At 43.4% G+C, this 18,075-nt stretch overlaps 1 protein-coding gene across 3 annotated transcripts in view; it reads right to left on the reverse strand.

Moving 5' to 3' along the window:
- Positions 1-1,773: 1,773 nt before the first annotated feature.
- Positions 1,774-18,075, reverse strand: part of lrrk2 (leucine-rich repeat kinase 2) — a 280,959-nt gene continuing 264,657 nt past the window's right edge. For all 3 annotated transcript variants that reach the window (XM_072471650.1, XM_072471648.1, XM_072471647.1), the window contains 5 exons: positions 17,317-17,498; positions 6,460-6,612; positions 3,512-3,684; positions 2,573-2,653; positions 1,774-2,244 (listed from right to left, as the gene is read on the reverse strand). In XM_072471650.1, coding sequence (XP_072327751.1) covers positions 2,123-2,244; positions 2,573-2,653; positions 3,512-3,684; positions 6,460-6,612; positions 17,317-17,498 — 711 coding nt within the window. In that variant the 3' untranslated portion in view covers positions 1,774-2,122. The remainder of the gene's footprint in view (positions 2,245-2,572; positions 2,654-3,511; positions 3,685-6,459; positions 6,613-17,316; positions 17,499-18,075) is intronic.

Genomic DNA, 18,075 nt, shown 5'->3' on the forward strand with positions numbered 1-18,075 from the left:
TTGTGTGCCTGTGTATTTTTTTTGTTCTTGATTCTTTCATGGGATGTGGGGGTCTCTGGCTGGGCCGATATTTGTCGCACAGCCTTAATTGCCCTTGAACTGAGTGGCTCGCAAAGCCAGTTCAGAGGGCATTTAAGAGTCAACCACTGTGGGCCTGGAATCATATGTAGAACAGACCAGATCTGCACAGAGATTTCCGTCATGATCATCGAATTTACAGTGCAGAAGCAGGCCATTTAGCCCATCAAGTCTGCACCGGCTCTTGGAAAGAGCACCGTACCCAAGCCCACACCATCACTCTATCCCTGTAACCCCACCCAACCTTTTTGGACACTAAGGGCAATTTAGCATAGCCAATCCACCTGATCTACACATCTTTGAACTGTGGGAGGAAACCTGAGCACCCGGAGGAAACCCAAGCAGACACGGGGAGAACATGTAGACCCCGCACAGATAGTGACCAAAGCCGGAATCGAACCTGGGACCCTGGAGCTGTGAAGCAATTGACATTAGTGAACCGGGTGGATCTTTACAATCATTGACAATAGTTTCATGGTCCTCATTAGACCTTTACATTTTTACTGAATTCAAATTCAAATCTGTCGTGGTGGGATTTGAACCCTGGAGAAGAGCTGCTCTTATACAGAAGATTGTAGGATGTGATCTTCCTCACTGGAGTCACAAACGCATAATTTCTGGAGCTTCCTCTTGTACGGAGTTGTTCCTTTGCAGGAGGTGTTATTTTCCAGAGGAGTATTTTGGGTATGTTGCAAATTGAAAGAGCACTTGGGTAGTAGACCTGTCGAAACTGACGCTCATCATATAGACATCATGAAACTAGGTTGTGTCTTTATGTGTAAAATCCTTTGTATGTGTTGATGTGCCAAGCTTATTATAATAGTTTTCAGCAAAAATATGTACCTTTGTGGGTTGCATAGTTAGACTGCAAGGTCTTGAGAGAGTTTGAAAGGACCAGCAGTACACTACAACCATCCATTTGGTAATACTTGCCATTTGGTAATACTTGTGGCAGACACTTGATAAATGGAACTGTTATTTGGTCTTATTGTGGCAGCTTATAGAAGGTTTCCATCTTCTCGTCTCTGTCCCTAGGCAGACTGTGATTAGCGAGTTAAATGTGGTTGCTATATCTTGCCAGGCATGTTGTCTGTGGAAAGTTCCCTGGAATACCAAACAGGGAAATTCTCATTTACCTACTTTCTAGAATAGCATTGCCACCTTAAAAGTCAACAAACGGTGCTTTAAATGTCCAGTCATTCATTCAGTTACTAGCATTCAGACTCCCTTTTACTGTACTAGTCACCAGAAATCACTAGCTACATTTTTGTGAAGGGGAGTAGCTCAAGTTTTTTTTTCTAAAAGAGTTTAGGGTGTTTTAAAGGCTACCACAAACTTTGCTCCTGTATCAAGAGTTGGTGGTCGTGTCTTTCTAAAGCTTGCCATTGTGATTAGCCTTTTGAGGACATGCCCCTCTCTCTGATGAGCTCTTCACATCATTCCCAACAACTGATCAGGAACATTCACAGTTTATTGTAATTTGGCCACCCCTCAAGATTCCTGAGGCTTCAATAATGAACCAATTGGCTGGGCACAAATCTCACCATGGCAATATCCCATTGGGAATGTTCTTGGATTCGAATACCAGTGTTCTGTTATTGTACTGTTAAATCACCTAACTTTCCAACATGGTATATTAGGATCATTAACTTCTGAATTCACTTGCACTGACAAATCAATCAGGTTAGGCGAGTATCCAAACTGTAAATTTATTTATATTACTGTTATATTCCAAGTGCTAAAGTTCAGAGATATAGATACCTAAACTTACTTCATGACAAAGTAACAAAAATATATGACTGCTTGGACAACAGCACGATTCCTCAACGTCACTACTTTCAATCTCTACAAGGGGAGTTTCCACAATGGAACGAGTATAGGAGGCATTTTGGCTCCTATGTGTGCAATATCCAATGTTGAAAATGCCTTTTTATGGCTTAACTAGAATGCTGAAACATTAGGTTTACCATTTCATATCTTCAATTAACACAAAACGTTAAATCAATTGAAGAAAATGTATACAAGTGTATTTGCTAATGTGCACTCATTCCAATGAACCAGTCCTCATTTTGTCAATGATTTCTCTTCTCATATCCGTGTGCTTTTTCAAGTTCTGGATCTCATAAGGAAGATTCATGTCCCAAACAAACAGCTGCGATTGCAATCCTGAAACATGAAATCAAAAGCAGTTGAAATAACAAGAAACAGAGTGTGCGTCAGTTATTGCCAATAGTTAACCTTCACACAAGATGAAGTTTGGCGGCTTTGAGTCATGAAATAATTAACACAGTAAATGTATAAACTTGGAAATGTATAATTATAACAATGATAGAATAATATGTTAGCCAATGCAATAATGTAAATTGAAATCTTCACTTAAGTATACAACTGCAGCTGTACAGCATCCAAAAGTTAACTTAATATTTTATTAAATAAAGAGGTTCTGTTTGCCTCTCAAACTATTGCAATAGAATATTCATAAAATTAACTGTACCACTCTGCTGTTTGTTGTTTTCATCATAGTCCTTATAGAAATTTCCTAGGATCAACATGACAGTGCGAAGGTGTCCCTTTTCTAAAGATTTAAAGAAATATGTTGAAAGCATTAAACATATTAAAGGACAAAGAATTTGGATATTTTAATAAAAGCAATGCATGCATTCTAAAAATTAAAAGAATATATTATTCCCATCAACATTTCCTATTATAAACCTTCTGTTCAAATTTAAAAATGGACACTATGTAAACATCTATTTAACTATACTCCCCCTGCAGTGGAGGTGCAGTCGTATCTGCTCTAGCAGCAGAAATCCATGACTACTCTTTTATCATCTACTGTATTGCATACTAAGAATGGTGAGCAGATTTCCTTGACATATATGGTTAGAACTGTAAATGTAACAGAATGTGACTAATTGAGTGGAAGGGAACACTACCAAACAATATGTGCCAATATGCCAGGCCCATCAGGCAGTCTTATTCACTAATAAACAAGATAGCATTTACTCTGGAAAAGTTTAGAGATACTTTACTGGTCCCACCTGTTTTATTTAAATCAGTTGTGACTACAATTATTTATTTATTTATTTATTTTAAATTTAGAGTACCCAATTATTTCTTTTTCCAATTAAGGGCAATTTAGCATGGCCAATCCACCTAACCTTCACATCGTTGGGTTGTGGGCGTGAAACCCACGGGGAGAATGTGAAAACTCCATACGGACAGTGACCCAGGGCCAGGATTCGAACCTGGGTCCTCAGCGCCACATGCCGCCCGCTACAATTATTTTCTAATAACTGGCCAAAAGAAAACAAGTATTCCCAAGTTAAAACAAATGCACATATAGTTTTTACAATTATATCAGCTGTTCTCAAGATACCTTAATCCTATCTTTGAATTTAATGACTAAAGTTCCTCAGACTCAAAGGCTTACCAATTTGTGCTGTCACCATACTTCTAATTGAATGACAACATTTATCAATGACCAGGATGGGTTGATGAGTGGAAAGATCTAATAATAGGATGTCACCCCCTCCTGTTCCAATCCAAAGGCAAGTTGCCTTTTGAAGATGAAGTGCTTTCACTCTGGCAGAATACGTGTCATTCCTAGGAAAATGAAGATTTAAAAACAAAAGGTTTGAGTCTTTTTAAACCGCATCGCAAAATTTATTCCCCTTTCAAGCTAATTTAAAATAATGAATAGAAAAATAATTACTCATGATGACATATATTTTAATTTTGAAGATAAAATTTCACATAAAACTATGTTGGGCGGAATCTTGCCAGAATGTGGCAGTTTCTGGCTCAAGACTGAAAACTGGGGCGTCATTCTCCGACCCCCCACCGGGGGGGCGCGGGGCGATCTGACCCGGGCGGTGCCCCCACGGTGGCCTGGCCCGCGATCGGGGCCCACCGATCCGCGGGCGGGCCTGTGCCGTGGGGGCATTCTTTCCCTTCCGCCTCCGCCACGGTCTCCACCATGGCGGAGGCGGAAGAGACTCTCCCCACTGCGCATGCGCGGGAAACTGACAGCGGCCGCTGATGCTCCCGCGCATGCGCCGGGAAACTGACAGCGGCCGCTGACGCTCCCGCGCATGCGCCGGGAAACTGACAGCGGCCGCTGACGCTCCCGCGCATGCGCCGCATTTCCGCGCCAGCTGGCGGGGCAACAAACGCCATTTCCGCCAGCTGGCGGGGCGGAAATCCCTCCGGCGTCGGCCTAGCCCCTCAATGTTGGGGCTAGGCCGTCAAAGATGCGGAGCATTCTGCACCTTTGGGCCGGCGCGATGCCCGTCTGATTGGCGCCGTCTTTGGTGCCAGTCGGCGGACATCCCGCCGTTGGGGGAGAATTTCGCCCCTGGAGTGCAACACTCCTGTTGCAAAAACTAGGGCGGGATTCTTCAATAATGGGGCTATGTCCCCCACGCCAACGTAAAAACGCTAACAAATAACTCTGGACTTTCCTGAAGAAAGTCCTGAGTGATTCTCCTACCTGAAGGATGCGAGCAGGGCCCTGGAGTGCTTTTCGCAGCTCTGGCTGCGGATATGGGGCCCCGCACCTCTGGTCGGGAGTCCGTGCATGCACACGGCGGCGGCCTGCAGCGGCCACCACGTGGGACATGACGGACTCAGACTGCAAAGCGGCACCAGAAATGTAGGCCCCCTCCGAGATCACGCGCGGCCGCGGGTCCGTGACACCCAATCGCCCCCCTAGCTGTCGATGAGGCCTGCCACGGTTATCGATCCCCTTGCCCCCCACCAGGGCGGCCGCGGACTGAGTCCGCAGCCACCACCGGCCGTTCACGATGGCCAATAGGTGGTTAGAACCAGGCCATTGTGAACTCAGCGGTTTTCCTCGGAGAATCACGGGGGTGGGGGGGGTGGGGCTCTGTCAATGGGCCCCTACCCACGGCGCGTAGTTCGCGCACACGCACGATTCGTGAGTGATTCTCCGGGGACCGGAATATCGCAGGAGCGGCATCGGACCGGATTTCGGCGTAAACGCCCATTCTCAGCCCCGTGCCAATCGCGATTTCGGCGCAGAGGCTTGGAGAATCCAGCCCCAGTTTTCTGCCCAAACATTGAGTCTCTTGGAGAAAACAAAATGAGTGGGCATGGTTTGTGACATCATTCGGGCGGGGAAGGCCTTTATAGAGCAGGCAGTCAGGTCCACAGAGATTGGGATGCTATCTTTAAAGGGCGCCCCAATCTGAACTGCAGCATAATCGTTCCAGCACCCATCACGGAGGTATCGACATTCATCAGCAGTTTTTCACCCCCACCAACAATGCGGAAGTATCGTCGGCATTAACTCTCCCCCCATCACCTCAATGTTGGCTGCCTCCCCCCCACACCGCACATAAATGCACCCTGCCCCCCCCCCCCCCCCCCCCCCCAATGGTGCTTCCACTAGGACACATCCCTGGCACTGTCCCAGTAAAGGTTGGCACTGCAAGGTTGGCACAGTGCCTTTCCCCTGGAAGGATGGCCTCAACTGCTTCTCGCGTGGCCAAACATGTAAACCTCGCCGGCATCGGGAAATGTTATCTCTCCGGAGAGAATCGCATTTCCTGATTTTCATGGGATTTTTCCGTCCACATCGTCAATCTCGTGCACGGCTAGTGTGGGTTCAAAATCGCCCCCATTATTTTAACTCTACACTCAGCAACTCTACTAGGGCTTATTCACTCAGAATTTCAATTTGGTGTTCTGCTATGAAATGTTCCCACAACTAAGTGGACAGAGGGTATCTATTGGCAGGTTTCTACCAACATGCTTTTTAGCAGCTGGTGATGTACTGGAGCGGAGCGGAGTGAAGCGAATTCCGTCTCAGGATCATAAAACATTTTTACTATTTCACAGCTAGGTAGCTATAGGAAACAACAATTTGTGCCAGATGTTAACACTCTAGCCCAATTTGATGTAAAGCTTTACAGTAGATTGGCAGATAACATTTACAAATATATTCCATTTGACCTATAATCGTCTAATTTTAACGAGCTTCCACCATCAGACTTTGATTTAAAATGTCTTTTTTTCCAAAGAACATAATCAAACCCCCAAAAAAATGATATAGTTCATTAGCTTTAACCTGTGCACTGTTGCTGGAGAAAAGTCATGGAACTCCCTATCTTATGGCACTGAGGGAACACTTTCACACAACTGCAGCAGCTTAAGGGGTATCTCACCGTTAGCTTCTTGGGGATAATTAGGGACAGACAATAAATGCCAGCCTTACCAGCACTGTCCACCTTCCATGAATAACTTTTTTTTTAAAGCCATCATGATAATATTTGAAGGGGACTGGCATTCAAACTGATGTCCAGAACCTATTTATTTCCTGCAACATTCCTGACAAATTGAAATCAATGAAATACTTACTTAAGAATAGAAGCACAATCAATTGACGCACTCATTTTGTATGACTTTTTGTCCCAAAGTTCAACAACGTGGCTGTCCTTCTTTGCCAGATAAATATATTTATCAATTATCATTGTGATAATATTTCCATCACTGTAGTATTTTTGCTGTTTTCTGAAAATCAGTGGAAAGGATGCAATGAATCATGTTAAATTTATCATTCATTGTACAAGCAAAATAAATTAACATTTCAGAAAATCATCCTCCTCAGACTGATATGTCCTAAGATATGTATAATTGAGACCATTTTGAAATGGTGAAACAGGGTCAAATTTTTGTGAATTTCGGAAAACTCCATAGACCATTAAAAATGTGGGTGCAACTCCTATACCTGTTATCAACAGATCCGATTTTTACTTGTGAGAGAAAGGGGGTGGGCTGTTATTCACCAAGGTGGTTAATCCAAGCTCAGCAGGACTCTTCAAGGACAAATATAGTCTGTATAACTGTCATGATCTGAAGATTTTTTTAAATGCCCTGCTCTTTAAACTTGCTGCAGCTGTCAGTGAGTGTTTAAAAATACCCTCTGCTGGACTGCTTTGATTGACAGGTATATATTAGAAAATAAAGTAGCACTGGTTATGCAGTTTCAATTGAGATCTTTGTTGCCAATTGACAATTACCTCTGTAGGGTGTTCTGAGCTCGCAGTTTGTTTGATAACTTAAAAGATACTTCTAAAGGATATGCTGGATTCTCCGCCACGCCATATATCTGATTTACCTCGCCGGCGGGATGCTCCGTTATGGCTACCCAATGGGATTTCCCATTGTGGGGCAGCCCCATACTGCCGACAAAGCGGAGCATCCCGCCGGAAGAGAATCCAGCCCGCTACCTTTGATCTGCCTACTGAATCAAACTTTGTTTCTGTAAGAGATTTACCACTTGAGATTTAAAAGCTTTGAATGGATTTATTCGACTTTCAATTGTGAGAAGCAAGAGCTGGATTAAATTATTAGAAGTTAATTTCCAGATGGGTGAGTGGTTATGGAGGTGGAATGGAGGATATGAGGGGTCAAGGGGGGGTTCTTGGGGGCATGAGTTGGTATGGAGGGTGAGGGCCCAGCAACTTCTAAAATAAAGGGGACAGAGTCCCAGAGAAACGAGGCAAAGATTCTATGCAGCCCAATATGGCGCTCAGCCCACCCCGTGTCCGTCTCTGCTTCAGGTTTGGTGGACCTGACTCTACCCTGCACCCAAAGTGAAAAATCACGAATTTCAGGGTACTTTTCATTGAGGCACCTGTTAGACAGATTCTTGGAGAAAATAGACAGCAAAAAGGTGTCCCTAAATTGACACAAATCAAAAGATTGATTCAAATTTTACACCTTGAAGCTGTTCAGCTAAAAAAACAAGTCAGGATGCAACAACTTTATGCATCAGGCATTAAACGCATTGATAATCAAATGAATGGCCGGTTTAGCTCAGTTGGCTGTATAGCTGGTTCGTGATGAAGAGCAAAACCAACAGCACAGGTTCAATCCCCATACCTGTTGAGGTTGTTCATGAAGGCCCTGCTTTCACAGCTTGCCCCTCACCTGAAGTGTGGTGATCATTGGGTTAAATCACCTCCAGTCGGCTCTTCCCCTCAAAGGGGAAAGCAGCCTATGGTCATCTGGGACTATGGTGACTTTCCTTTTTAGACAAATACCATTAATTATAGAAGAACAACTGTCACCTCAACTCCCTATCAAAGAGTCAATGCAGAATATTATCATTGGCAATAAGAGAAGCTTAGGTGAAAGCTAATCTGCTTGTCAAAGTGAAACCTTTCTGCAAGGCACCCAGTTAACTGGAAATCCTTTCCTTTGAGTTGTGTTTAAAATTAAATCAATGTTCATGGCTCTTGCCCTTTCTTTGCAGCATGCCATGAGGGTTTGGGTCATACAGAATGACTAAATACTATTCACTTGGAAAGGACAGTGCACATGCCCATATAAGTAGACAGAATCGTCTTTATGGTGGGCCTGGATCCATCATATTTTATCAACATAATTTTAAAAAAATATTATTATTCAAGGCATTTTCATATATACAATCGTATTCAGAACAACCAACATCTATTCCCTTCCCCACTCCCCTGATGCCAACCCCTCCTCACATCCCACCTTCCCTTTACCCTCCCCTCCCCCTTGCTGACCTCTCAAATCTCCTTAACAAAATCAATGAACGGCTTCCATTTCCAGGTAAACCCATCTGCCGACCCTCTCAAGACGAACTTAACCTTCTCCAACCTGAGGAATTTTGCCAGGTCGCTCACCCACACCCCCCGCTTTCGGCAGCTCCGAGTCCTTCCACCCAAGTAAAATCATCTCTGGGCTATCATGGAGACAAAGGCCAAAACATCGGCCTCTCTCACCCCATGGACTCCTGGGTTTTTCAACACCTTAAATATCACCACCTCTGGACTCGGGACCACGTCCACACCCAGCACCTCGGACATCACATCCAAGAATCCCTGCCAGAACCCCCTCAATCATAGACACACCCAGAACATTTGGATGGGATTCGCGGACCCGCACCCCCCCCCACCCCGCACACTGCCCACACCTTTCTTCTACTCCCTCAAAGAACCTACTCATCCTCGCCACCATGATATGAGCCCTATGTGCCACCTTGAACTAGATGAGGCTTAGCCTCGCACATGACAAGGGCGTGTTTATCCTCCGCCTATGTCTCGGCCCCACCTCCGCTCCCAGCTCCTCCCACTTAGGCTTAATATCCCCCCACCAGGGCTCCCTCCCACTCCATCAACTCCTTACAGATATCTGACATCCACCCCCCGTATTTCACCCTTCCACAGCACCTTGTCCTGCAAACGCAGGGCGGCAGCCCAGGAAAGGACGGCACGTCTCTGCTTACAAAGTCCCGAGCCTGCAGGTACCTAAAGCTGTCCCCCTGGGCAACCTATACTCCTCCTCCAGGTCCTCCAACTTTGCAAATTTTCCCCCTATAAACAGATCGCCAAGGCGCTCAATCTTTGCCTGCCGCCACCTCCAAATCCTCTTGTCTTGACCCGCTGGTGCAAACCTATGGTTATTACAAATCGGTGCCCACACCGAGGCACTCTCCAGCCCAAGATGCTGCCGCCACTGCCCCCACACTACCACTGGGCTCACGGAGTACCTGGCCGACAAGAACAGCAAAGACGCTAACAACAATGCCCTGAAACACATACCCCTACATGATGTCACCTCCAACCGTCCTAACACAGACCCCTCCCCCACAGTCCACTTCCTAACCATAGCAATATTCGCCACCCAGTAGTAATTCATCACTTCATCATACTCGCCAATTCCACCCCCTAGATCGCCTCACTCCAAGAAAACCTTCCTAGCCCGCGGGGTCTTCCCCACCCACACAAATCCAGAAATCAGCCCATTGACCTTCCGACAAAATGGCTTGGGGGCGAAGGTGGGAGGTTCTGAAACACAAACAGAAACCTCGGCAGCGCTGTTATTTTATGGTCTGCACCCCCTCTGCCAGCGACAGTGGCACCACATCCCATCGCTTAAAGTCTGCCCTCATCTGCTCCACCAACCGAGCCACGTTCAGTTGTGCAACTGTGCCCACCCCACCTGGATAGCCAAATATCTAAAACTCCCACCACCCTAAATGGTACCTCGCGTAGTCTCCTTTCCTGCCTTCCAGTCTCAATCGGAAACACCTCGCTTTTTCCCATATTCAATCTGTATCCCGTGAACTGCCAAAATTCCCCCAGGATCCCCATGATGCCTCCGATGCTACCCACCGGGTCCGAAATATACAGTAGCAATTCGTCCGCATACAATAAGACCCAGTGCTTGACGCCCCCCCCCTGCTCAACCCCTCTCCAGTCCCTCGATGCCCGAAGTACCATTGACAGCAGTTCTATCGCCAAGGCGAAGAGCAATGGGGAGAGCGGGAACCCCTGCCTCGTCCCACGATGCAGTCCGAAATACCCCAAACTCGCTCAGTTCGTCCGCATACTCGCAATCGGTAGCTTATACAGCAGCCGGTGTCATGAGAATGTCTCTTTAAGAAATGTTTGGCTGCTCATGTTACTGCAGTGATGTCAGAGTGTGGGTGGAGCTGAGCTCTGGTTCTGCTTTTTAGTTTCACTTTGAGAAAAGCTTGGGTGTGTCTGTCTTTTTGGCTTCGTTTTTCAGTGTGTTGCAGCTGAGGTCAGCCAAAGCAGCTGCATTGTTGAGCTCTCTGCCATGAAGGGCTATCTCTTGATCATTTGGTGAATTCAGAAATTTAAATGTTTTCAGTATTGAATGTAAACCCTGATGTGCTTCTGTTTAAAGTTTGTTAAGTCTTCTGGGTGTTAAAAGAACAACATACAGATTACTTAGTGTTGTATTCTTTGGGGGTGTTTTTGGTTTACTGGTTGCCAAGTTGTTCACTGTTTGTTTTGGAAAGGTTAACTTGAGTTCATAGGATAAACATTGTTTCGCTTAAAAAAAACGTTTCCATTTCTGCTGTACCACACCTGTAGAGTGGGCCGTGTGTTCCCCATACCACAATCTATTAAAAGTTGCGGGTCAGGTGAACTCCATGATTCGCTTTTGATTCTCTCAAGCCTGACCCATAAGAATTGGGGGCTCGAGATGGATAAAAGTCTATCTATTGGATTGGCTTAGTGAATTTAAAGACAGCGAGGGGTGAGCATATTGTGGTTGCTTTTCAGGTGTGGTATTTTAGTTTAAGTGGGGAGTGTGTTGTGGACAATGGCTCTTTCAGAGGCTCAGACATTTTTGGGGGTGGAGAAGGTCACACGCTGTACCTTACGGACAGAGACTAAAAGCAGACTGTTAGATTTGGCAAAAACATTGCAGTTAATAACCTGACAAAATGCAAAAAGATGAGGTAATTATGGCGGTGGCTAAGCATTTAAAGTTGCCTGAGATACAGTTTGACTCATTGGAAATGGCAAAAATTTAGTTGCAAATTAAACAAATGGAACATGAGAAAGAATTAAAGCAGCTTGAATACGAAAGAGAGATAGGGAGGACAAAGAAAAGGAGAGAGAAGAAAGGAGAAAAGGAAGAATAGCCCTAGCAGAACAAAAAGAAAGAGAAAGGGAGATACAGATCAGGGAAAAAGATAAAGAGAGAGAGTTTGAACTTCAGAAAATGGCCATGAAACATGACAGTCAGTTAAAATTGGCAGAGTAAATGGAAACGTACAGTTGGATGATAGTGATGAGGATAGTGAGAAAGAGCGTCATAGTCGAAGGCGTGGTGAGGATCTATTTAAATATGTCCAAGCATTGCCAAGGTTTGACGAGAAGGAGGTAGAAGCCTTTTTCATTTCATTTGAGAAGGTAGCTAAACAAATAAAATGGCCACAGGACATGTGGGTATTACTGATTCAAACAAAGCTAATAGGTAGGGCTAGTGAAGTGTTTGCATCACTACTGGAGGAGGTATCTGGGACGTATAAGGAGGTGAAAAAATCCATCTTAGGTGCATATGAACTAGTGCCTGAAGCTTACAGACAAAGGTTTAGAAATTTAAGGAAAGAATTTGGTCAAAAGTACATGGAGTTTGAAAGGCTCAAACAGAGTAATTTTGATAGGTGGATAAGGGCTTTGAAAATAGACCAAATGCATGAAGCTCTCAGAGAAATTATACTTTTGGAGGAGTTTAAAAATTCAATTCCTGATGTAGTGAGAACTCATGTGGAAGAGCACAGGGTTAAAACTGTGAGATTAGCAGCAGAAATGGCAAATGATTATGAATTAGTTCATAAATCAAAGCTTGGTTTCCGACATCATGTGAGGGATAGAACTGGGGATATGAGAAATATTCAAGTGGTAAAGGTAAAGGTGATCTGATGGGCGATAATAAGGAGAGTGTACCTCAGATTTTTTTTAAAGTCCAGGAGGGTTGAAAAGGAATAAAAAGTTTCAAATGTTTTCACTGTAATAAACTAGGCCATGTAAAGTCACAGTGTTTGTGGTTGAAGAAAAGCACTGGGAAGGCTGATGTGGTAAAACAGAATAAGACAGTGGGGTTTGTTAGAGTGGTAAAGGAAATCCCAAGTGAAGCGAAGGAGGTGCAAAAGATTGTACAGCCTGTTCAAGAGGTGATTGATAAGAAGGTGCCAGATGTCTTCAAAGAATTTACTTGTGTGGGTAAAGTTTACTCATGTGTATCAGGAGGAGCAGGTAAAGAAGTCACAATTCTAAGAGATACGGGAGCTAGTCAATCTTTAATGGTAAGAGATGATGAGTTATGTAGTTTGGGAAGAATGTTGCCAGAAAAGGTGGTAATATGTGGAATTCAGTGTGAGAGGAGTAGTGTTCTATTATATAAGGTAAGGTTGGAAAGTCCAGTGAAGAGTGGTGAAATGGTAGTAGGAGTAATAGAGAAACTATCTTGTCCAGGAATACAGTTTATCTTGGATGATGATATAGCTGGATCGCAAGTGGGAGTGATGCCTACTGTGGTTGATAAGCCAGTGGAAAATCAGACAACTGAAGTGTTGAAGGACGAATATCCTGGGATTTTTATGGATTGTGTCGTAACAAGGTCGCAAAGTCACAGGTTAAGACAAGAGGAGAAATCAAAGAGTGAAGATGAAGTTGAAGTGCAATTATCAGAAACGATTTTTGATCAGATGGTTAAAAAAGAACAAGAACAGGTGGAGGATGAGGCGGATGTTTTTAGTTCAGGAAAATTGGCGGAGTTACAACAGAAAGATATAGATATAGAGATAAAACGGATGTATCAGAAAGCATTCATGGAAGAGGAATCTGAGTGTATACCAGACTATTATTACCGTAAAAGTGATGTCTTGATGAGAAAATGGAAACCTTTACATATGCAGGCGGATGAAAAGTGGTCAGAGGTTCATCAAGTAGTATTGCCGGGTATAGAAAGGAGGTGTTGTGAGTTGCACATGAGGTACCAGTGGGAGGTCATTTGGGGATTAGGAAAACTCAAGCTAAAATATAAAAACATTTTTATTGGCCTGGACTACATAAAGATGCAGTAAAATGTTGTCAATCATGTCACACATGTCAAGTGATAGGGAAACCTCAAGCAGTGATAAAACCAGCACCCTTAATACCCATTCCAGCATTTGAGGAAACTTTTACAAGGGTCCTAATTGATTGCGTAGGACCACTTCCTAAAACAAAAAGTGGGAATCAATATCCTTTGACTATAATGGATGTGTCTATTAGGTTTCCAGAGGCCATTCCAGTACGTAATATTACAGCTAAAAAGATTATGGACGAGTTACTTCAATTCTTTACTAGATATGGACTACCCATAGAAATACAATCGGATCAAGGATCAAATTTTACCTCAAAGGTATTCAAAGAAGTTATGGATAGCTTAGGAATAAAACAATTTAAATCAACTGCGTACCATCCAGAATTGAAGGGAGCATTAGAAAGGTGGCATCAGACATTAAAGACAATGTTGAGGGCTTGTTGTCAAGATTATCCAGAGGATTGGGATAAAGGAATTCCATTCGTACTGTTTGCAATTAGGGATGCACCTAATGAGTCAACCAAATTTAGTCCTTTTAAACTAATTTTTGGTCATGAGGTAAGAGGACCACTTAAATTGATTAAGGAAAAATTGGTGGGTGAGAAATCGGAAATTACATTATTGGATTACGTGTCAAATTTTAGGGAACGATTAAATAGAGCAGGTGAATTGGCTAGACAACATTTGAAAGTTGCACAAAGTGTGATGAAACTGGTCACGGACAAGAAATCCAAAGTTCGTAGTTTTGCCAGTGGAGATAAAGTTTTAGTGTTGTTACCAGCGGTAGGTGAGCCTTTAAAAGCTAGGTTTTGTGGAACTTATCATATTGAAAGGAAATTAAGTGAGGTGAATTATGTGAAAAAACACCAAGTAGAAGGAAGACTCACCGAGTGTGTCATGTGAATATGCTTAAAAGGTACTTTGAAAGGGAAGGAGAGAAAAAGGAGCAGGTTTAATGATTCTAACTCAAAGTGACGAATCAAATCCAGATGACTGTGAATTTGACATACCTCAAATTAAATTGGAAAATGAGGATATTCTTAAAAATTGGGATGAATTGTTGAGTTATCTTCCAGAGGAAAAACGAACTGACCGGAAAGATATCACATGGGCAAGTTTGTGGAGATAAATTGGGAAGTACTAAAATGGCTATACAGGATGTAGATGTGGGAAATGCTGTTCAATTCAAACAACATCCATACAGACTTAGCCCTTTAAAATTGGCACAGGTTAACAAAGAGATTGAGAGTATCCTTAAAAATGGCATAATTGAAGTGGGTTGCAGCCAATGGAGCTCACCCATAGTGATGGTACCTAAACCAGACGGTACCCAACGGTTGTGTGTGGACTATAGAAATGTTAATGCAGTTACAAGAACGGACTCTTATCCAATCCCACGTTTGGAGGATTGCATTAAGAAAGTGGGACAATCAGCTTTTATTTCCAAGTTGGATTTACTTAAAGGTTACTGGCAGGTACCTTTATCCGAAAGGGCGAAGGAGATTTCGGCTTTTGTGAATCCAGATGTTATATACCAATTCAAAGTTATGCCATTTGGCATGAAAATCGCCCCAGCCACATTTCAACGGTTAACTAACAAAGTCGTTTCAGAATTATCCAATTTTGCGGTATACATCGACGATCTGGTAATTTGCAGCCAGACATGGAAAGAACAGTTAAAACATCTGATGGAGTTATTCGATCGACTTCAGGAGGCGGGTTTGGTGATAAACCGAGCCAAAAGTGAATTTGGAAAAGCCCAAGTCACTTTCCTTGAGGAGTTTCCGATACCCTCGAGACAATGGGAAATAATGCGATTTCTTGGCATGAGTGGATTTGATCGAACATTGGTGAAAATGTTTTGTAGCGTGATTGCTCCACTGATGGACTTGCTTAAGAAACGTCAAAAATTTCAGCGGACTTTCGACAGGCATTTGACTGCCTGAAAGCTGTCTGATAACCAAGGTGCATGTGTTGGAGCATTACAAGGGACACTGTGATCAGATTGAACTAAAGTATCTGAGTTTAAAGAGAAGCGCCGAGGCATAGAGAAATGGACGGATCGTGCAGAGACCTTCTTGTTCAAAGAGACTGTCAATCGAGAAGGATTTCAGTTGGAGGAAGAAGAACGAAACAAAAATGGACTATATTATTATACCTGTTTGCGTGTGTTGTTTTTTGAAACGATAAAGTATATTTACTGTGTGCATTTCTTAAAGGATGGTGAAAAGGTGAAAAATGAAAGCATCTTGAAGTTGATGGGGGGGGGGGGGGTTTCTTGGGGGAGGTGTCATGAGAATGACGCTTTAAGAAATGGTTAGCTGCTCATGTTACTGCAGGGATGTCAGAGAGTAGGTGGAGCTGAGCTCTGGTTCTGCTTTTTAGTTTCACTTTGAGAAAAGCTTGGGTGTGTCTGTCTTTTTGGTTTAGTTTTTCAGTGTGTTGCAGCTGAGGTCAGCCAAAGCAGCTGCATTGTTGAGCTCTCTGCCATGAAGGACTATCTCTTGATCATTTGGTGAATTCAGAAATTTAAATGTTTTCAGTATTGAATATAAACCCTGATGTGCTTCTGTTTAAACTTTGTTAAGTCTTCTGGGTGTTAAAAGAACAGCAGGGTGTATTTGATTTACTGGTTGCTAAGATGTTCACTGTTTGTTTGAGAAAGGTTAACTTGAGCTCATAGAATAAACATTGTTTCGCTTTAAAAAAAAACCTTTTCATTTCTGCTGTACCACACCTGTAGAGTGGGCCGTGTGCTCCCCATACCACAATCTATTAAAAGCTGTGGGTCAGGTGAACTCCATGATACGCTTTGGGATTCTCTAAACCCTGACCCATAACACTGGACCCAATGTACAAACCCCTGCCCGAACCCAAACTGCCCCAGCACCTCCAACATATACTCTCGCTCTGCCCGATCAAACGCCTTCTCCGTGTCCATCGTCACCACCACCTCCACCTCCTGCCCCTCTGAAGGCATCATGATTACTTTGAGTAACCTCCTTACATTCGCCGACAACTGATACTCCTTTACAAAACCTTTTGATCTTCGCCTATCACCCCGGGATACAGTCCTCAATTCGGATTGCCAACACCTTTGCCAACAACTTGGCATCTACATTCAGTAACGATATTGGGCAGTACGGCCCACACTGTTCTGGATCCTTATCCTTTTTAAAATCAGGGAGGTGGAAGCCGATGACAATGTAGGGGAGAGTCTCCCCCCACCCCCCCTCCCGTTCTCCCTTGTGTTATTATTCTCCCTCACCAGCAATGGTCCTAGGTCCGCCCTAAACCTTTTATAGAACTCTACCGGGAACCCGTCCGACCCCGGGGCCTTCCCTATCTGCATCACCCCCATGCTCTCCATCACCTCCCTCAGCCCAACTGGAGCCCCAGCCCTGAATCAGCCCCTCCTCTACTTTGGGAAACTCTAGCCCATCCAGGAACCCTTCGCATGCCCTCCTCCCCGGCTGGGTGTTTTGTCAACATAATTGCAAATGAAAAGTGAATCATTAAACCATCAAATTAGTTAAATCGGATATAATCGTAATGATACTGGGAGCTGCAGACATAGCACAAGGTGATGGCAACCATCATTTACAGGTGAAAAAGTTGCAGTATTTTAAAACGGTTCATTTAAAGTGGCTGTAGGTTGTTGTAGCTTAGATAGGCAGCACTTCAGAATAAATGGAGATGAAAATGACACTGAAAATAATCGGTTTATATGCTTGCATGATGTACTAAAATACTTGAGTTAATCATGTTTAAAGTTTAGAGCCAAAGCAAATAATCAAAAAGCCTCAATTCTAACCAAAGAATCTAGTAACTTACAGACTCCTTGTTTTTGTGTCTATCACCTTCTGAACTGCAAAATCGCTGCTGAGTGATACGATCTTCGTTCCGCAGCTTGCCCAAAAAACTACCTGTTCTGAAGTGGAAGAAACACTGAGGCATATCAAAGGAGTACTGATGTCACCTATATCCACAACCTTCAGAGGTGCACCATCTTCATACTGTTGGATCAGAATATATGAAAAGATTACTATTATGTTGCTTTAAGTATAGGATCATACAGTTTCACAATATTGGTCATAAACCTTGGTTTTACATTTATTGTGGCCAAAAGACTTCTTCAAAGCCACACCTACAATAAGCTATAATCAATCTCACTGGTTCTGTAAACCACTCAAAGACCCACCCAAATGCACACAGACATACCAATACTCCATCAAATTGAAGAAGATTTGTCTTCAGTGAGGTTTTCCCTTGAATTAAAATGAGGAGTGTCCGAGTAATTAAAAGTTTTTGTTGTTCTTTTGAGGGCTTCGGTCAGTACTACTGGAACTAATAAATACACTTTGAAAGCATGTTCTGAGTAAACCTATGCAGTATGCCTGCACATGAACTGAATGTTAGACCTCCACCAAGTTAATAGGAAGATAGGCTGTGAATTATATCTACTATAAATACAGCAGAATAACTCCGTGTATTCATTCTCCGACAATGCAAAACCTAAAATGTAGAAAATGTCCACAGTAGCATCAATGGTAAAAGCAGCAAGCTGTGTAGAGCTATACAACAAAAACCAGT

Source organism: Scyliorhinus torazame, chromosome 13 (assembly GCF_047496885.1).
Source record: "Scyliorhinus torazame isolate Kashiwa2021f chromosome 13, sScyTor2.1, whole genome shotgun sequence".
In the NCBI taxonomy this organism is placed as follows: domain Eukaryota; kingdom Metazoa; phylum Chordata; class Chondrichthyes; order Carcharhiniformes; family Scyliorhinidae; genus Scyliorhinus; species Scyliorhinus torazame.